At 46.9% G+C, this 21083-nt stretch overlaps 1 protein-coding gene across 2 annotated transcripts in view; it reads right to left on the bottom strand.

Annotated features, from left to right (window-relative positions):
• PATL2 (PAT1 homolog 2) overlaps positions 1–21083 on the bottom strand; it is an 837187-nt gene that overhangs the window by 396659 nt on the left and 419445 nt on the right. For both annotated transcript variants that reach the window (XM_044086703.1, XM_044086702.1), the window contains one exon: positions 15611–15759. In XM_044086703.1, coding sequence (XP_043942638.1) covers positions 15611–15759 — 149 coding nt within the window. The remainder of the gene's footprint in view (positions 1–15610; positions 15760–21083) is intronic.

Below are 21083 nucleotides of genomic sequence, written 5' to 3'. Positions count from 1 at the left end.
CCCTTTGTGGTGTTCCAAGTGCGAAATCTTTTCCATTTTGCTGAATATGCCTTTCTTGTGGAAGGCTGCCGAGCTTCCATGATGATATCCTTTACTCTCTTGGATATTTTCCAGGCTGTCCGCTGCAAGGTTTTTAGGCTGGAGTGCAGAGTTTTGTAATTGTGCTGTGTCAGAAGAAGTGGCCATTGTGGTAGAGGCCACGGTTTCGTGCGTGACATGCTCCTTAACAGTGGGTACCAGTGTTGTCTTGGCCAGTCCGGAGCTATCAGAATCACTTTTGGCTGTTCTGTCCTGATCTTCAGCAAGACCTTGGTCATTAATGGAAGAGGTGGGAATGCATATACTGTTAAAGTATTCCAGCTGAAAGAGAGGGCGTCCACTTTCCATGCTTGTGGATGGTATGTCCTTGTGCAGAATTTCTTCAGTTGATGGTTGTGGTGGGAGGCAAAAAGATCTATGTCCGGCCTTCCCCACGATTGTGTTATCTGAAGGAAGGTGTCTGGGTGCAGCATCCATTCGTGTGGATCCATGATATTTCTGCTTAGGCCGTCCGCCAGTACATTGTCTTTTCCTGGTACAAATTGGGATTGCAGCTCTATATTGAGTTTTAGAAAGTTCCCAAAGATTCATTGCCAGCCTGCAAAGAGGGTAAGAATACCTCCTTGCTTGTTTATGTACCACATAACTGTGGTATTGTCCGTCTTTATTAGCAGGTGGCCTCTATGCAGGAAGTGTTCGAAGGCCTCGACTGAATGTATCACTGCCAGCATTTCCTTTTGGTTTACGTGCAGGCGCAATTCTTTTTGTGTCCATTGACCTTGAATGCATCTGCCCTCCATGTGCGCTCCCCATCCATGGTCTGAGGCATCCGTTGTAATGGTTTGGCTGATATTTGGTTTGCTGAAAGGCAGACCCATGTTTGACTGGCTTGCTTGAGCCCACCACAGAAATTCCTTTTGAAGGCATGGAATGAGGGGGATCAAAGCTTCTAGGCTGTGACTGTTGAGACCACAGACTCCTTAGGTACCATTGCAGTTTCCTCATATGCAGCCTTGCTTGTGGAATCAGAAGAATGCAAGATGCCATGAAACCCAGGGCCTGCAGGATTTTCCTTGCAGTCAGCTGGGTTTGTTTTGTCAGATTTCTGAAATAATCCAGTAGTTGCTCTTGTTTTTCTTCTGTGAGAAAAGCCATTTGGGTGGTTGTATCTAGTTTTGCACCCAGAAAAATTATTCTTTGGGATGGAACAAGTCTTGATTTCTGAATGTTGACTGTGTATCCCAAGGCCTGAAGTAGGCGGATGGCATAATTCAAGTGTTTTACCAATGTTTGTTGGCTGTCCGCTTGTATAAGGCAGTCGTCCAGGTATGGGTATATTTGAATCCCCTGAAGTCTGCAGTGTGCAATTACTAATGCCAGGCATTTCGTGAATACTCTGGGTGCAGTAGATAAGCCAAAGGGCAATGCTGGGAATTGATAATGCTCTGAACCTGCAAGAAATCTGAGGTGCCTTCTGCAACTTTGTCTGATAGGGACATGCAGGTATGCCTCCTTGAGGTCTAGAGGTACCAGCCAGGACCCCTTGCCCAGCATGGGAAGGAGTTGCTGTAGGGTCAGCATTTTGAATTTTGGCACAATGAGATAAGTATTCAGTGCGGACAAGTCCAGAATAGGCCTCCATTGCTTTTCTTTTCTTGGGACAAGGAATAGTCTGGAATAAAATCCTTGGCCTTGTTCTGTGAGAGGAACCTTTTCTATAGCTTTCATTTGCAGTAGGTTGGAAATTTGCTTGAAAGCCTCTGCCCTTCGATTCGGTGGCAGGTTTGGCATGCCTTGTCTTTTTGGTAATGTATGAAAACGAAATCTGTATCCTTTGTCTATTATTTGCAGTGTCCATTTGTCCCTTGTAATACTGTGCCAATTTTCTGAGAATAAAGATAGCTTTCCGCCCAAAGGTGCTTCCAATTGAGCCCTGCTTCCAATTGAGCCCTGGTTGGCAGGGTCAAAGTCAAGTCATTGAGTTTGTCCTTGTGCAGCAGTTGTAGGTCCTGCACTAACTCTCTGGTTAGGAGGCTGCCATTGACGTCCTCTGTAGGAGCCTCTAGCTTGCCCTCTACCTCTGGCACGCCTGTTTTTGCCTCTTTGAAATCTGTCTGTGTCTGGAAAGGACTAATTCTTAGAAGGCCAATTTCTGCTGAATCTTGGTGGTTGGACCTGGAGAAAATCTTTGACGGTCTGTACTGATTTAGCCTTTTCCTCAAATTTCTTTAAGACCTCTTGAGCCGTGGAACCAAATAACTTTTGTTTTTCCAGTGGTGCATCCAGAAGCTTTGCTTTAACAATCTGGCAGTATTTGTTCCTTCAGCCAAGCATGTCTACGTATGACTGCACCTGTCATTGCTGACCTACATGAAGCTTCCAATGCATCATAACCACACTGTAAGAAATGGTTGCTAACCTGCTGGGAGTTATGCACCAGATCCTGAAGCGCCTTGCGATCTAGGGGTTCAGGTGAGGTTAGTTTTTTATGCACTTCATCGAATAGATATTCTTGATACTGTATCATATGGAATTGACAATTCAATGCTCTCATAGAAAGAGTGGAAGAAGTGTACACTTTTTTACCCCATCTCTCTAAAGAGTACAGTTTTGTACTATGTAGATATCCGATAGGTATGCATCTGCAGTCATAACATATGGGTTGTCCTGCCTCAGGCAGCCCTTCGGTCGGCCGGATTCCAAAGTCTGGGTCTGGCCTCAGCTGATGTCGCACTTCACCCGACGTCATAGCTCCTGGGGTATAAAGGCATCAGCCGACGCCATTTTCCTCAGTGTTTCTTGCCCCAGATGCCAGGTGCCCACTAGGAAGGCTAAATTTGGATAAAGGTAGGCATTCCAAACAGTAGAAATCAAAAAGTATATGTACATATATACATACAAACAAATACACCATAACAGATTCCCCCAGCTAGCTAAGAGAGGGGTAAGTACCCTAGGAATACCACAGAGGGGAAGGAGGGTGGGTAATCCTGACTGCAGATGCATACCTATCGGACATCTACATTTATGGTAGGTACAGAACTGTACTATGTCCTTCAAGGATGCATCTGCAGTCATAACATATGGGTAGAATACCATAGCCAAACTGGGGGGAGGAGGCACTAAGATAATGATGGTGTAGTTAAGATCCCTTGTAAAACTGCAGTTGCAAAACCTGCTCGGGATCTGGAGTATAAAGGAAGATTGTAATGCTTGGCAAATGTATGCACGGAGCTCCAAGTAGCAGCTTCTAAAATGTCTTCGGTAGCCACTCCTCGTAGGAAAGCTGTAGTGGTGGCTGTAGCTCTTGTGGAGTGAGGCCTGATATTTTCAGGAGTTGTCTTTCCATGAAAAGAGTAACAGAATCGAATGCAATTTCCTATCCATTTTGAAATTGTCTGTTTGAAAATTGCTTTTCCTTGCACTCCTGTTGCATATGCTACCAGAAGCTGGTCAGTTTTTCTGTTGGTCTTAGTTCTGTCCAGATAGTAGCGCAGTTGTCTGTGTACATCCAAGGTGTGCAGTAGTTTTTCCCCCCTGTTCTGTGGGTTTGGGAAGAACGTAGGTAAATGAATAGCTTGGTTCAAGGATACTCTGGATACCACCTTTGGCATGAAAGTAGGATTGGTTCTCAGAGACACTCTATCCTGGTGAAAAATAAGGAAAGGCTGCACTGCCATTAAGGCCTGTAACTCGGATACCCTTCTTGCTGAAGTGATTGCTAGAAGGAAGGCAGTTTTCCAAGATAAGAACTGTAAATCTGCTGATGCTGCTGGTTCAAAAGGGGGGAGTGTCAATTTTTCCAGCACAAAATTGAGATCCCATGCAGGCAGAGGTGGTTTCCTTGGAGGTTTTACATTTTTGATCCCTCTTAGAAATTGTCTGAGGAGAGGTTGAGAGAAGATAGGAGGATCCATGTTGTACTCGGCTGAGATTGCTGAAGCATGAATCTTAATGGAAGAATAGGACAGGCCATTGTGAAACAGTTCTGCTAAGTATTCTAGGATGTATGCTAGGTTTGCCAGTGTGACATCTGTTCCCTTTGATGCACTCCAAATGAGGAATCTCTTCCATTTGGCTGAGTAGGTTTTCCTTGTGGAGGGTCTGCGAGCCTCCAGGATAATGTCCTTGACCCTCTGAGATAAAACAGGTTGGTTTTGCTTTATGCAATTTTCCAGGCAGTTAGCTGCAGTGTTTTCAAGTTTGGATGCAGGGTCTTGTAGTTGTTCTGTGTTAGAAGTAAAGGCCATAGAGGTAGAGGCCATGAGTTCGTCCGAGACATGCTTCTCAAGTAGCGGGTAACAATGCTGCCTTGGCCAGTCTGGAGCAATCAGGATTACCTTTGGCTGTTCCTCCCTGATCTTCAGTAGAACTTTGTACATCAATGGGAGAGGTGGAAAGGCATAAACTGTCAGGTCCTTCCAGCTGAAAGAAAGGGAGTCCACCCTCCAGGCTTGTGGGTGGTACAGAATTTTTTCAGTTGGTGGTTGAGTGGGGAGGCGAACAGGTCTATCTCTGGCATTCCCCATGTCTTTGTTATGGTTTTGAAGATGTCTGGATGCAGCATCCATTCGTGAGCATCCGTGGTAGTTCTGCTTAATCTGTCTGCTAGTGAATTTTCTTTTCCTGGTACGAATCTGGCCTGCAATTGAATGTTGAGATTCAGGCCTAGGTTCCACAGATCCATTGCCATCCGGCATAGAGGGTAGGAATGCGTGCCTCCCTGTTTGTTGATGTACCACATGACTGTGGTATTGTCCGTCCTTATCAGCAGGTGTCCTTGCTGGAGGAATGTTTTGAATGCCTCAACTGCATGCTTCACTGCCAGCATCTCCTTTAGATTTATGTGTAGATTCAGCTGGTCTTGGGACCATAGGCCTTGGATATACTTGTCTTCCATGTGTGCCCCCCAGCCTAGGTCTGAGGCGCCCGTGGTGATGGTCTGCCTTGGTTGTGGTTTGTGGAAAGGCAACCCTCTGTTGGTCTGGCAGGCCTGAGCCCACCACAGGAATTCTTGTTTCAGGCATGGAATGATTGGTATCATGGTTTCTAGACTGTGTCTGTGTTGAGACCATACATTCCTTAGGTACCATTGTAACTTTCTCATATGCAGTCTGGCATGTGGGATCAAGATTATGCAGGATGCCATGTAACCCAGGGCCTGCAGGACTTTCCTTGCAGTAAGCTGAGTTTGTCTTGTCAATGCCATGAAGTAAACTGGAAGTTGCTTTTGTTTTTCTTCTGTGAGAGAAGCCATCTGAGTTATTGTGTCCAGCTCTGCACCCAAAAATGTTATCCTTTGGGATGGCACTAGTCTTGACTTCTGTATGTTGACTGTGTATCCCAAGGCTTGCAGCAGTTGTATGACATAGGTCAAATCCTTTATTATTTTTGTCTTGTTGCCCGCTTGTATTAGGCAGTCGTCCAGGTATGGGTAAATTTGAATTCCCTGAAGCCTGCAATGAGCAATTACTGATGCCAGGCATTTCGTGAATACTCTGGGCGCAGTAGATAAGCCAAAGGGCAATGCTGAGAATTGATAATGCTCTGATCCTGCAAGAAATCTGAGGTGCCTTCTGCAATCTGGTCGTATAGGGACGTGCAGGTATGCCTCCTTGAGATCTAGAGTCACCAGCCAAGACTCCTTGCCCAACATGGGAAGAAGTTGCTGTAGGGTCAGCATCTTGAATTTTGGTACAATGAGATGTGTTCAGTGCGGACAAGTAGAGAATAGGCCTCCATTGAGTTTCTTTTCTTGGTACAAGGAATAGTCTGGAGTAAAATCCTTGGCCTTGTTCCATAAATGGTACCTTTTCTATTGCTCTCATCCTTAGTAAGTTGGTGATTTTTTTTAGAAAATAAAGCTAACTTTCTGCCCAAGGGTGCTTCCAGTTGTGCCCTGGTAGGCGGAATCAGAGCCAAGTCATTGTGTCTGTCCTGTGGAAGTGGTTGCAGTCGTAGCTGTGGCGGTACTCCTCTGGATGTCAGGTTGCCACTGACGGCCCCTGTAGGCACCCCTTGATTGACCTCTGCTTCTTGGGCGTCTATTTCTGCCTCTCTGTGCTCTGGAGGTGTCTGGAAAGGACCAATTTTTTGAAGGCCAATTTCTGCTGAACCTCGGAGGTTGGACCTGCAGGAAATCCTTGACTGTTTGTACAGATTTTGCTTTTTCTTCCACTTTCTTGAGAACCTCTTGTGCAGGGGAGCCAAATAAACTTTGTTTCTCCATAGGGGCATCTAGGAGTTTTGCCTTAACATGGTCTGGCAAGGATTGCTCTTTTAGCCAGGCATGCCTTCGAATTACTGCTCCAGTCATAGCTGATCTAAATGAAGCCTCCAGTGCATCATAGCCACATTTCAAGAAATGATTACTGACCTGCTGAGAGTTGTGTACCAAATCCTGAAGGGACTTACGGTCTAAAGGTTCAGGAGAGGAAAGCTTTTTATTCAGCAGCTCTAACAAAAATTCCTGGTACTGTATCATGTGAAATTGACAGTTTAAAGCCCTGGCAGAAAGAGTAGCAGATGTATAAACCTTTTTACCCCATCTCTCTAATGCTCTTGATTCTCTTTCAGAGGGTAGGGGTTTTTTGGCAGAGGCAGCTGCAACACCCTTAGGGCCCTGAGAAATGGTTTCTGGGTCTGCAGCATGGGCCTTATACAAGTGGAAGTGAGAATCCGGGACCCTGTAATATCTGTCAGGTTTAGCAGGGGCCGGGGGAAGAGAATCAGGGGCAGAACTGGCATCATTGTATGCATCATCAACAACTGATAGTACAGGAGGAATGGCTAAAGGCCTATGCTGTGGTAAGTGTAAAAAAGTCCTAAGCCTTTTCCTAGAATCAGAAAAATCCTGACCCTGCCATTGGAAGTGTTCCCTCATTGAGTGTAGAGTTTCCCCAAATGAAAATTCTTCTGGAGGGGAGGCCGAAGGAATGGAGTCTTCTGCATCAGAATCCTCATAAGGTGAGTATGGTCCTTCCTGATGGTCTGATAACTCTGATCCATCCGAGGAATAGTCAGAGGAGAGAGGTTCAGGGGGTTCAGTCCTAGGCCTTTTTTCAGGAGGAGGTTGTGAGGCCCTGTCTGTGTGAGGTTGGGATCCCCTGATCAGAGAAATAAGGTCCTCAGCAAGGCTAAGAATCTGAGAACTGGAGGAAGGCCTGTGAGAGGGAGCTTTAGTAGGTAAGGCCTTGGAAAGTTTAGCTGCCTTAGACATAGAAGCAGGGGGCCTAGCTGCCCCACGTGCAGGAGTAGAGATGTCCAACGGAATGTTGTCGGACAATTCCTGTGTGCCTGCTTCTTCGGTATGAATTTCTGTAGCCGACTCAGCCGGGGCCTGTGAGGCCTCGGTTGTCAGAGGCATGCTTTCGGCCGAAGGAAAAACAGAGGACTCTGTTTCAGCCGAAACCGAGACACTCGCGGTAGGCCTAACCGTGGTTTCAGCCGAAACCGCGGGCCGCGAGTATCGGTCCTTTTCCTTGCGTTTTTTGGCTTAATGTGTAGTCGGAGTCTCCGACGGCATTTTATATGCAAAAGCGGGACCAAAAAACTGCAATCTCCGACCGACGTTTAAGTGTCCGTCGGTTGAAGGAAGCACAGGCTAAACAAGCTGATACGTCGTGGTCTGGGCCTAAGCAAGGAAGGCAGTAAGAGTGGAAATCCTTATGAGGTATTTGTTTCCCACAGGTTAAACAATTATTTACTTTGTCTGACATCGGCTGAGGCAAGAAAGAGTCCCCAAAGGGGTACTTAGCTTTTTTTTAGAAGTCTTCGGTAGCTGAAATCTCTGGATCTGACCGACCGGCACTTGCGAACAGCTTCTGCTTCGGGCACCACGCGGCAAGAAAGACTGAGGAAAATGGCGTCGGCTGATGCCTTTATACCCCAGGAGCTATGACGGGTGAAGTGCGACATCAGCCGAGGCCAGACTCAGACTTTGGAATCCGGCCGACCGAAGGGCTGCCTGAGGCAGGACAACCCATATGTTATGACTGCAGATGCATCCTTGAAGGACATCCCTGGATTCCCTTTCAGAAGGAAGTGGGTTCTTAGTAGTGGTGGTTGCAACCCCTTTAGGCCCCTGGGAAATAGTTTCTGGGTCAGCAGAGTGGCCCTTGTAAAGGAATAGATGTGTGTCCGGGACCCTGTAGTACCTGTCGGGTTTGACAGGAGCCGGAGGAAGGGAGTCTGGGGAAATACTAGACTCTTGAGTACACATCTTCTATAACATTTAAAACAGGAGGAATAGCCAAAGGTCTATGCTGAGGTAAATGCAAAAAAGTCCTTAACCTCTTCCTGGAATCACAGAATTCCTGGCCTTGCCATTTGAAATGCTCTCTCATGGAGTGAAGGGTCTCCCCAAAGGACAACTCTTCAGGGGGGGGGAGGCCGAGGGAATAGATTCCTCTGCATCAGAATCCTCGTAGGCTGGAAAGGCCTCCTGGTAATCCGAAAGGGCAGTCTCATCTGAGGCCTCATCAGAGGACTGGGGATCTGTCTGCTCAACCCTGGGCCTTTTGCCTGGAGGTGGTTGAGAGCCCCTGTGTGGGTGTGGCCGAGAGCCCCTGATTAAGGAGATAAGGTCCTCAGCTAAGCTCAAAATTTGTGAACCTGTAGAGGATCCCTGAGGAATAGCCTTGGGAGGGAGAGATTTTGGCTGTTTAGCAGCTTTAGCACGAGTAAAAGCCTTAATGGACATGGATACAGGAGGCCTGGCTGCCCCACATGCTGGAGTAGTTTTATCCACAGAAATGGTGTCGGATATCTCTGGAGCACCGGTTTCAGATGGTAATTCTAAGACCGACCCAGTGGAGGCCTCCGGTACCGAAGGTACCGGCTGTGCGGTGTCGTCGGTCGGAACCGGTAGAGATTCGGTTTCAGCACAGACCGAGACACTAGCAGTAGGCCTGGGCGTGGAGTCGGACGAAACCGCGGACTGCGTGTGTCAGTCCTTCTCCTTATGTTTTTTGGGTAAATGAGCTGTCGGAAGCTCCGACGGCATTTTATAACAGTAATTTTGCCCAAAATATTCCTCTGTAAACTCTGCCCGACGCCTAAGAGTGCGTTTATTGAAAGAAACGCAGGCTGTACAGGCCGAGACGTCGTGGTCTGGGCCTAGGCAAGGTAAGCAGTAAGAGTGGAAATCTTTATGAGGTATTTGCTTCCCACAATTTAAACAATTATTAACTTTAACAGCTTGATCTGACATCGGCTGAGGCAAGAAAAAGTCCCCAACGGGGTACTTAGCTTTTTTGAAGACTTCGGTAGCTGAAATCACAGGAGCTGGCCGACCGGCACTTGCGAACTGCTTCTGCTTCGGGCACCGCGCAGCAAGAAAGACTGAGGAAGATGGCGTCGGCTGATGCTTTTATACCCCAGGCGCTCTGACGTTGGGGAAAGGGGCGACATCAGCCGACGCCGGACCCAGACTTTGGAATCCGGCCGACCGAAGGGCTGCCTGAGGCAGGACAACCCATATGTAAGGATTGCAGATGCATCCTTGAAGGACATCTGGGTAGGTGAATGGATTGATTTAGAGACAAGTCATTGACTACCGTGGGCAAGAAGGAAGGGTTAGTTCTCAGAGTGACCCTGTCCCTATGAAAAATGGTGTATGCCATTAAAGCCTGTAGCTTGGAAACCCTTCTGGCAGAGGTGATGGAAAACAGTGCTGTTAGTGGCCAAGTACAAAACTGTAGAGGGGCTGTATTAGCTGGTACGAAGGGGGGCTGGGTGAGCTGTTCCAGGATGAAGTTCAGGTCTCATGGAGGAGGGATAGACTTATTAGGAGGTCTAATGTGTAAGACTCCTTTAAGGAAGAGTTTCACATGTAGCCTGGCTAACAAGGGAGGATCTAGAGGTAAGCAGGCTGATGATGCACTTTCACTGATTAATAGGAAATTCCACCCTTTATAAGTTGACACATATGAGAGAACTGGGGGGGGGGGGGTGGGGGTCAGCCTTATAAGGGTCCCTTGCCTGTCCCAGACACCAAATAAATCTTTCCCATTTAGCAAGGTATGATTTTCTAGTAGTGGGTTTCCTGGCCTCCCTCAGGACGGACAGCACATCCTCTGAATAGTGATGTCTAAATGGGGTTAGTAATTTATCACCCACAGAGTCAGGGATTGCATTTGCAAGTGTGGGTGTAGGAGAGTTCCTTTGTCTTATGTCAGAAGGTCCACCTTGTGGGCTAACTTGCAGTGATTGCCCTTGGCTAAATTGTATAGTAGGGGGAACCAGTGCTGGCTTGGCCAGTAGGGAGTCACTAGCAAGATTTTTGGTTTGTCCTTCCTGACTTTCAGAATCAGAGGGAGGGGGAGGCGTACAGGAACTTTCCCTCCCAGTTGAAACTGAAGGTGTCTACTCTCCAGGCTTGGGGGGAGTTAAGTCTTTGTGCAGAAGGTCTGCAGCTGCCTGTTCTGGGGGGAGGCAAACAGGTCTACTTGTGGAGTGCCCCACCGGTGGACTATGTCAAGAAAGACCATCCTGTCCAGCATCCATTCGTGTTGTGGAGAGGATGTTCAGCTCAGGAGGCCTGCTTGCTTGTTGTCCTGCGAAGGGATGTAGCTGGCTTGCAGAGATACGTTGTGCTGGGATGCTAGTTCCCAAATTAGTATGGCTAGCCTGCACAACTGGTATGCCTTGGTACCTCCCTGTTTGTTGATGTACCACATTACAGTGGTATTGTCCGTCACTATGAGAAGAGGACCTGGTAACAGTAGGGGTAGGAAGGTTTGCAGAGCTAAAAGAACTGCTGTCATCTCCTTTACATTGATGTGTTTGGTTTTCATGGGAGGTAGCCACTGAGCTTGGACTCTAACAGTGCAAGGTGACTACCCAACCCGAGTCTGAGGCATCTGTATGCAATATTTGTGTGGGTTGAGGGGGACTGCAGTGGAAGGCCCAGGTTTAGTTGTACTTGTTGGATCCACCAAATGATTTCCTTCCTTAAACAGGAAAGAAGGGGAATAATTTGTTCCAAGTGATTCTGGTGCTGTGACCAGATATTTTTGAGGTACCATTGCAGTTTTCGTATATGCACTCTGGCCAATGGTAGCATGGGGATGGTTGCTGCCATCAATCCCAGGAGTCGAAGGAATTGCCTTGCAGCGACCGTCTGGGAGAGCAAGACATCTTGGAAGTGGGGAGCTAGGGATAGAACCTTGTCCTGTGAGAGAAAAAGCTTTCATGCGATCTGCATTGATTCTGCAACCTAGGAATATATTGTCCTTGTCTGGAATCAGGGAGGACTTCTTGAGGCTTGGGGTGAAGCCTAAGCTTTGTAGAAGGGACATAGTGAAGTGTAGATGTCTTGAGAGAATCTCCTGACTGTGCCAGGATAAGGATGTCGTCCAGATATGGGTAAATCTGGATTCCTTGGGTCCTGCAAAAGGCAATGTCTGGGACTAGGCACTTTGTAAACACTCTTGGGGCAGTGGATAAGCCAAAGGGCAAGGCCGTAAACTGGAAGTGTGAGGATGGGCCAGAGAAACGCAGGAAATGTCTGTGAGAGGCCCTGATAGGAATACGCAGGCAAGCATCTTTTACGTACAAGTGACCATGAAAGCCTTTGAGGGTATAAGGTGCAAGAAAGTGGGAAGTGACAGCATTTTGAAAGATGGTACCTGCAGGTAAAGGTTTAGGAAGGAGAGATCCAAAATGGGTCTCCAGGGACCGTCCTTCCGAGGGACCAGGAACAGACTGGAGTATAACCCCTTTCCTTCTTACCCTGTGGGAACAGGCTCTATTGTTAACCCCTTTCCTTCTTGTCCTGTGGGAACAGGCTCTATTGTTAACCCCTTTCCTTCTTGTCCTGTGGGAACAGGCTCTATTGTTAACCCCTTTCCTTCTTACCCTGTGGGAACAGGCTCTATTGTTAACCCCTTTCCTTCTTACCCTGTGGGAACAGGCTCTATTGTTAACCCTTTCCTTCTTACCCTGTGGGAACAGGCTCTATTGTTAACCCTTTCCTTCTTGTCCTGTGGGAACAGGCTCTATTGTTAACCCTTTCCTTCTTACCCTGTGGGAACAGGCTCTATTGTTAACCCCTTTCCTTCTTACCCTGTGGGAACAGGCTCTATTGTTAACCCCTTTCCTTCTTGTCCTGTGGGAACAGGCTCTATTGTTAACCCCTTTCCTTCTTACCCTGTGGGAACAGGCTCTATTGTTAACCCTTTCCTTCTTGTCCTGTGGGAACAGGCTCTATTGTTAACCCTTTCCTTCTTACCCTGTGGAACAGGCTCTATTGTTAACCCTTTCCTTCTTACCCTGTGGGAACAGGCTCTATTGTTAACCCCTTTCCTTCTTACCCTGTGGGAACAGGCTCTATTGTTAACCCCTTTCCTTCTTACCCTGTGGGAACAGGCTCTATTGTTAACCCTTTCCTTCTTACCCTGTGGGAACAGGCTCTATTGTTAACCCCTTTCCTTCTTACCCTGTGGGAACAGGCTCTATTGTTAACCCCTTTCCTTCTTACCCTGTGGGAACAGGCTCTATTGTTAACCCCTTTCCTTCTTACCCTGTGGGAACAGGCTCTATTGTTAACCCCTTTCCTTCTTACCCTGTGGGAACAGGCTCTATTGTTAACCCCTTTCCTTCTTGTCCTGTGGGAACAGGCTCTATTGTTAACCCCTTTCCTTCTTACCCTGTGGGAACAGGCTCTATTGTTAACCCCTTTCCTTCTTACCCTGTGGGAACAGGCTCTATTGTTAACCCCTTTCCTTCTTACCCTGTGGGAACAGGCTCTATTGTTAACCCCTTTCCTTCTTACCCTGTGGGAACAGGCTCTATTGTTAACCCCTTTCCTTCTTGTCCTGTGGGAACAGGCTCTATTGTTAACCCCTTTCCTTCTTACCCTGTGGGAACAGGCTCTATTGTTAACCCCTTTCCTTCTTACCCTGTGGGAACAGGCTCTATTGTGCCTTGGTGTTGCAGGTCTGACAGAATTTGTGGAAGTAGATGGCATTGGTTTTTTGGGAGAAATGGAATGCCTTTCCGGGAGGGGATTTGTTTCCAGGATAGAAAGTAACCTTTTTGAATAATGGTCAATACCCATTTGTCTGTGGTGATTTTCTTCCAGAGGGGGATGGGTAAGGCGAGCTGAGAGGGGCAGATGAACAAGGCAGTCATGCATTATTGGGACCTCTCCTGTCCTGAAAGGGTTGTCTAGGCTGAGGAGGTGGGCCAGTGGGCCTGGATAAGGAATGTCTTCTAGTTCCTCTTCTGGGTCTGGAGGAGGAAGCAGCAGAATGCAGGTTACGCCTAACAAAGGTAGTCCTAGCCGGTTAGTCCCTATACAATTTGTAAATAGGGGATACCAGATGATGTTCAATATCTTGTAATTCTGTTTTTTCTTGCAAATTCTTAAATAAGTCTGCAGATTGCTTTCCAAAATGGAAGCTGTAATTCAGGGGGGCGTCCAAGATTTTGGACTTGAAGTCCTCTGGCAGATTCTGTACACTAAGCCAGGAATATCTCCTAAGGACAGATGCTGACGCTGCAGAGCGAGCAGAGGCATCTGCAGCATCATAGCTGCATCTTATGGAGTGTCTAGCCACTTGTGCTAAGGATAAATTGGAGGAGATGTCCATTTTAATGGGACTGTCAGGAATTGAACCCAGCATAGAGGTGGCTTGGGATACTAAGTCCAGGGCATACTTGGTCATGTGTGTTTGGCAGTTAATGGCTCTAAAGGCCAAAGTGGAGGAAGTGTACACATTCTTGCCTATCCTATCCATGGAGTTGCTCTCTTTATATCTGTGGGCAATAGGGAGGCTGAAGGTAACAACCTAGACTGTTTATCATGGGCAGAGGCAATCACTGCTGGGTCTGCTAAAGGTGGCTTTATAAAGAATTTGTGTTCCTCTGGCATCTTGTAGAAGCGGTCTGGGCACTTAGGTGCAGGGGGCTGAGAGTCTGGAGTTCTAGAGGCTGCAGTAAAGGCATCCAAGTATGTAGGACAAACAGGGGGGGAACAGCTGAAGGGGAGGGGGACTCCACTTGCAGCAGTTCAAAGTACCTTTTTTGAGTTTCTGTCATTTGGGAAGTATCCCATTTGAAGTAGTCTTTCAATATGGTGATGGTTTCACCAAATGTAATATCTTCAGGTGGAGAGTCCCCTTCCACAGAATCATCATCAGGAGAGTAATACTCTTGGAGGGAAGCAATCTGGGATGCATAAAAAATGGATTAATCCGAGGAAGAGTAGGTAGATTCAGGTTTTTCTTCCTCAGGGAGGGGAGCCATAGGAATAGAAGCAGAGGCAATGTAGTTGTAGGTGAGGCAGAAGTACCAAAGGCCACAAAGGCCTGCATAAGAGAGGAGGGTGAAGGCCTCCCAGTCTGGAGAGGCTTCAGAAGCAGGTGAAGTATGTTTAGTTTTCTGCTTCTTTTTGGTTGGCGTCTGTCTAGAGCTGGGTTTGGCAGCAGCTGTATCGGAGATCTGGATCGCGTTTGAAGGAACCTCCCAAATCTGGTTCCCCCTCGATATTGACAGGTGTCTGTGTCTGAGAAAGCTCCGTGGATGTGCCGGACATCAGCTGCGCAGTGGCCTCCATGAGGGAGGTCGATGGAGCAGACGGATCTACCGAATTCAACTCCTATATCGGTAGTTGGCGGGGCATCCGGGTGTGAAGCGGCAGGCGATGAAGGCCTAGACCTCCAAAGCAGGATCCATCCTGACAGCCAGCCGTTTGAGGCATTGGTTTTCAGGGTTTAAAGCTGCCAGACAGCTACGCAAGGTCTTAGGCACAAAAGATTTACAAATAGGGCAGGCGTTATGGTCGTGTTCCCTGCCTAAGCAGAAAACGCATTTGTCATGGACGTCCTTATGGGGAATTTGGCACCCACATTGGCACTTTCCCTTTTTCCCTGACATCAGCTGAAAGCTAAAACAACCAAGCCTAAGTAATGCGAAAGATCGGTAAAATATTAGAAATGCAAAAATCCAACGGGTTACTTATCTATAGTCGATCAGTCTGGAGAGCGATCATATGATGCAAAGTAGTCTGCAGCTGAAAAGTTCTGAGGATTGTGCGTGCAGACGTCACACATAGGGTCCCTGGTTTATGGCCCTCCGTGTGACGTCCCACACCGCTGCAACAGCCAAGCTGAAGCTTTTGTATAGGAGCCAATGTACGGGTCGCCTGAAGGCAGGGAATCCCACCAAGAATACTGCACACACAGGAATAGAAGGACATCATAAATGCTGCACTTAGGAGCACGGCCTTCGACAGGCTGCAGGCAAGACTGACAGCAGCACAAAGTTCAGGGGAAATGGAAAGCAAGTCAGCAACTATCAACACAGGCAATCATTACAAAAGAAAAAAGTATTCAAATGAGTGTGATGGACTGTCCTACTCGCTACAGAAGCATTTTCTCAAAGATCACACTACAAAGATATTTTACATAAAGTTAGACAATTAATGAGGTGATGTAGAAACAGAATATAGTGCACAGCAATTTCTCACAGGGAGAGAAGAGGAGGAACAAACATAACCGCTACACACACGCCTTGTATGAAAAAGCAGAAATAGGCTTCCACCTAAGCCAGTGAATAGAGCACTTACTCCCCCTTGCTGCATTCTGCCGCCTTCAGCATGGAGTATATTCGATGCACCTTGTTGTTTCGTTTCTCCAAAAACCTGGCCTGCTCCTCTCCAGGAAGGTGGGACATTTTCCTCTCCACTTCCTCCACATCCAGTAACATCATAAACATCTGGAAGAAAAATTCATAGGAGAAAGATGTCAGGAGAAAGCTCCTACATATCCATTGGTCCATAAGGGACTCGGGATGGAGACTCTGCAACTGAAAGTTTTGAGAACTCTCCACCCTATTTCTGCTATGTCCCATCCCGCATAACTGCCTCCACATTATCCCTCCATCCCATGCTGCAAGTTGGCATGAGAATTTATAGAACTCCACCCTTCAAATTTGAACTGCACAAATCTACACCCCATGAGTGTGAAAGGCAGCAGTTAAGTCTGAAGACACTGGTGCTCCAAACTTTGGGACCCTGAGTACATAAACAGTTACAAGAGAGTGTGTTAACACTGTCTTTGAATTCTTTTACTTTACAATAATGGACAGTTGGTTTTTAATACCAAGTCAGTGAAAAATGTTAACATGCACCAAAATATATTCTTATTATCTATGTTTACATACACTTGGGGATGGCCTAGGCATTATCATTTGTATCAGTCTTAATTCAGCCCTGTCCAAGACACTCAAGCAGTGAGAGGCAGGAACACAGCAAAGACATCCTTTTCCATCATTTTGAAGGGAATGATCTTGTAATCCTGCCAAAACATAATGGAGCAATCATGTTCCACTCTCTGGTGCTACTTAACCCACTCACTCGTCAGTAGCAGTCCCCTCCCCAGCAGACTTATAGGTTCAATATAGCCGGTAGCAATGACTGACCTCATTCACCTACCCTGGTCATCAGTCCTAACAAAACACCAACTTCTGCCGGAGCAAAGTACATTTATGTTCACTTGCCATAAATGTAGATGTTAAGAGTGTATTCACTGTTGCAGTCATCACATTTGGGTTATCTGCTTGCAGTAGTCCTCAGTCGGCCTGATTATCAAAGTCTTGGGTCCTACGTCGGATGTTGTCTCATCTTCCATGACGTCAGGTAGTCAGGGGTATAAAGCATGCAGCCAACAACATTTTTTCTTGCCCCAGATGTCAGGTGCCCCCATAATGGGAAGCAATAATATACAAGGTTACACCTCCAACAAAAAGGCAAATACACCAAAAAACTTTAACCATAGTAAACAAGAATAGAAGTATAGTCAATAAAAGTCAGGGGGCTGGAGGGAAGGTAACCAGGACTGCAACAGTGAATACACTCAAACATCTACATTTATAGTAAGTGTACACAACTGTACTATGTTCTTCGTGTTTCACTGTTGTAGTCATCACATTTGGGTAGATTCCCAAAGCTAAGGATGGGAGGAGGTAATTAGATAGCATTAGGACCATATAAGGCCCTGCAAGACTGCAGTGGCAAAACCAACTCTGGATTTAGAAAAAATTGGCAAGTGGTAATGCTTGGTGAAGGTATGTACAGAACTCCAGGTAGCACCTTCTAGGATGTCCCTGGTAGGGACACCTCTGAGAAAGTCTGAAGAGATGGACGCAGCCCTGGTTGAATGTAGTCTTATCCCCTGTGGGGTAGGTTTTCCATGGAGCTTATAGCAGAAATTAATGCAATGGCCTATCCACTTAGAAAGGGCTTGCTTTGAAATGGCCTTCCCCTCTGCCCCTGCAGCAAATGCAACCAGCAGTGGTTCAGATTTCCTGAGAGGTTTAGTCCTGTCCAAGTAAACTCTAAGTTGTCTGTGCATGTTCAAGGAGTGCAGTATCCGTTCCCCTTTGTTCTGTGGATTAGAAAAGAAGGTTGGGCAAATGAATGGACTGATTAAGGGCCACATTGGATACCACCCTGGCCATGGAGGAGGGATTGGTCCTGAGGGACACCCTGTCCGCATGAAAGATGATGAAAGGCTCCATTGCCATGAGGGCCTGCAATTCGGACAGCCTTCTTGCTGAAGTGATGGCTAGAAGGAAGGCTGTTTTCCAAGAGAGGAATTTCAACTCTGCATTTGCAGCTGGCTCAAAGGGAGGTAGAGTGAGCTTTTCCAATACAAAGTTAAGGTCCCAGGCTGGGTTAGGGGGTCTCCTGGGTGGTCTTAAGTTTTTGGCCCCTCTGAGGAATTGATTCAGCAGTGGATGAGAGAAGAGGGGTGGTTCTATATTGTAATGGGCTGAGGCATGAATTTTGATGGAGGAAAAGGAAAGGCCCTTGTGATGCACATCAGTTAAGTATTGAAGAATCTGAGGTAAAGTGGGCACTGCTGTGCCCATCCCCGGAGTTTGGCTCCAGGAACAGAATATTTTCCATTTTTCAGCATAGGATTTTCTAGTACTAGGCCTCCTTGCCTCCAGAATGACATCCATCACTTGCTTATTGAGGGATGGTAACAGAGATCAGGTAATTAGCCAGGCTGCCAGGTTCAGAGTTTGTAGCTGTGGGTGCAGAATCTGGGAAGGGGTCTGAGGCAGGTGCCATGGTGCAAGCAGTGACCCACTTTGCAAGAGGGGGTACCACCAGTGCTGGTGTGGCCAGTCTGGTGTAATCAGTATTGTCCTTGGTTTGTCCTGTTTGATCTTTAGTAGTACCTTGGAGAGGAGAGGCAGAGGAGGAAAGGCATAAACTGATGGGTTTTTCCAGGTGAAGGACAGGGCATCCACTTTTCAAGGTTGTTTGTGGGGAGTCCTTGTGCAGAATTTGTCCAATTGGTAGTTCTGTTGTTTGTGGGGAGTCCTTGTGCAGAATTTGTCCAATTGGTAGTTCTGGGGGGGAAGCAAACCGGTCTATCTCTGGGCTCCATTTCTTTCTCAACAAGTTGAATATCTTTGGTTAAAATTTCCACTCATGTGGGTCCATGAGATTTCTGCTTAGGTCTGCCAGTGTATTTAGCTTTCCTGGCAGGAATTGAGCCTGTAGGTGCACTTGGTAGCTCAAGGCTGTGTTCCACAGAGCCATGGCTAGTCTGCAGAGAGGGTATGAGTGGGTTCCCACCTGCTTGTTTATGTACCACATAACAGTGGTGTTGTCTATCTTTACCAATAATTGTCCTGGAAGAATGTGGTCCTTGAAGGCTGTCAGAGCATTCTGTACAGCTAACATTTCTTGATTGATATGCAGGTGCATTTGACTTGGGTTCCATTTGCCCTGAATGCACTACCCTCCCAAGTGAGCCCCCCACGCATAGTCCGATGCGTCTGTTAGGGTTTGGGCAGCAGGGGGTAGAGTGAATAGCAGTCCCTTGTTTTGGTGACAGGCCTCTGCCCACCAAAGGAACTCCATCTGTAGACAAGGTATGATAGGAATCATTGATTCTAGATCCTGAGAGTGTTGACACCATAGGCTTTTTAGATACCATTGTAGTTGCCTCATATGCAGTCTTGCATATGGAATTAGTAGAATGCAAGAGGCCATGAACCCCAGGGCTTGCAGTATTTTCCTTGCAGATGTGGCCAGTGGTTTGTCAAATGAACTTGTTTCTCTGGCGTAAGGTAGGCCATCTGGGAAGTTGTATTCAAGCTTGCTCCCAAGAATACAATCTGTTGGCAGGGTAAAAGATGCGATTTCGTTTTGTTTATGGTGTACCCCAAAGAAGTTAGCAATCTCTACCAGATTTAATGGTATGTCCAGGCTTTCTGTCAAAATTAGACAATTGTCCAGGTATGGGTATATCTGAAGATTTCTTTGCCTGCAAAATGGAAGGACTGGAGCTAGGCACTTTGTGAATACCCTGGGTGCAGTAGATAAGCCAAAGGGCAGTGCAGAGAACTGATGGTGCATGTAGCCTGCTCTGAAGCGTAGGTATCTTCTGCAAGATTCCCTTATTGGGATGTGCAGGTAGGCTTCCTTTAAATCCAGTGTTGCCAACCAGGCATCTTTGCCCAGCATGGGAAGCGGCTGATGAAGAGTTAGCATTTTAAATTTTGGGATTACCAAAAATGTGTTTAGGATAGACAGGTCGAGGATAGGACGCCAGGAATAGTCTTTTCTGGGTACCAGGAAAAGTCTTGGGTAGAAACCTTGCCCCCATTCTTCTTCTGGTACAGGTTGAATAGCCCTGATACTTGAGAGAACTTGCTTTTGAGCCTTTACCCACTGATTTGGGGGTAGGTCTGGCCAACCGTTTGGGGTTGGTAAGGAGTGGAAGTGGAATCTGTATCCTTGGGAAACTATTTAAAACCCATTTGTCCTCGGTAATAAGTTCCCAATTTTTTTGCATGCAGGGCAATCTTTCCTTCTAAAGGAACAGTCAGCTGAGCAGGGCTTGGAATGTTTAAAGTTAAGTCAGTGAGACAGTTTACCATATGGGGGAGTCTTACTACTCCCTGCTTTGGAAGTGGGAGCCCCCCCCCCCCCCACTGCTTAGGCCTGTGAGTACCTTGGGACTGAAGCCTGGGAGTTTATCTGGATTTGGGTTTGGACTGAGAAGGCCTGGAAGAGGCAGGAAAGACCAGTTCTTAGAGGGCCAATGCCTACTAAATCTGGGAGGCTGTACCTGCAGGAAATCAACAGTTTGCATAGATTTAGCGTTTTCCTCCATCTTTTTCAGTAGTACTTCTGCTTTGTTGCCAAACAGGTAGTCTTGGTTTAAGGGAGCATCCACTAACTTAGCTTTAACATGATCTGGCAAAGACTGCTCTTTAAGCCAAGCATGCCTTCTGAGTACAGACCCAGAGACAGCAGCCCTGCAAGATGCCTCTAATGAATCAAAACCACATTGCACAGTATATGTTTTCCAACTTGTTCAGCAGAACACATTAAATCCTGTAATTCTTTATTTTCAGCACAGTCAGGAATCAACATCAATTTCTGTTTAAGAAATCCAATAATATGCTGCTGATACTTTAACATATGAAACTGGCAGTTTAAGGCCCTAATGGCCAAAGTTGCAGAAGTGTATACCTTCTTACCCCATCTATCCAGCACCCTGGAATCTCCATCAGAGAGTGTAGGATTTTTGGCAGTAGTAGCCTTAATGCCCTTGTGTCCCTGTGAAATGGTCTCAGGATCCGCAGTAGGATTTTTAAAGAGGAACTTTGGTATTACAGGGTACCTGACTCTCACATCAGGTTTTCTGGGAGCAGGAGGTAAGGTGTCAGGGGCCAGGCTGGATTCCGAGAAGGCATCATCTACAATGTCCAGTACAGGAGGGATAGCTAAAGGCCTGTGTTGATGCAGGAGTAAAAATTCCCTAAGCCTCTTTTTAGAGTCAGAGTAATCCTGGCTTTCCCAGTGGAAATGCTCCCTAAGAGTATGCAAGGTTTCACCAAAAGAGAAATCCTCTGGAGGGGAAGCAGAGGGAATGGAGTCCTCTGCATCAGAATCCTTATAGGTAGATAAGGGCACATCCTGGTCATCACACAACAGAAATTTCAGAATCCTTATCAGAAGAATCACAAGCAAATTCACTCCTAGGTCTCAGAGGGGGAAGGGTGGCTTCCCC

This window comes from Protopterus annectens, chromosome 10.part0 (genome assembly GCF_019279795.1).
Source record: "Protopterus annectens isolate FY-2018-M chromosome 10.part0, PAN1.0, whole genome shotgun sequence".
NCBI lineage: Eukaryota > Metazoa > Chordata > Ceratodontiformes > Protopteridae > Protopterus > Protopterus annectens.
Note: the sequence above shows the minus strand (reverse complement) of the source record. Positions and strands in the feature narration are given on the sequence as shown.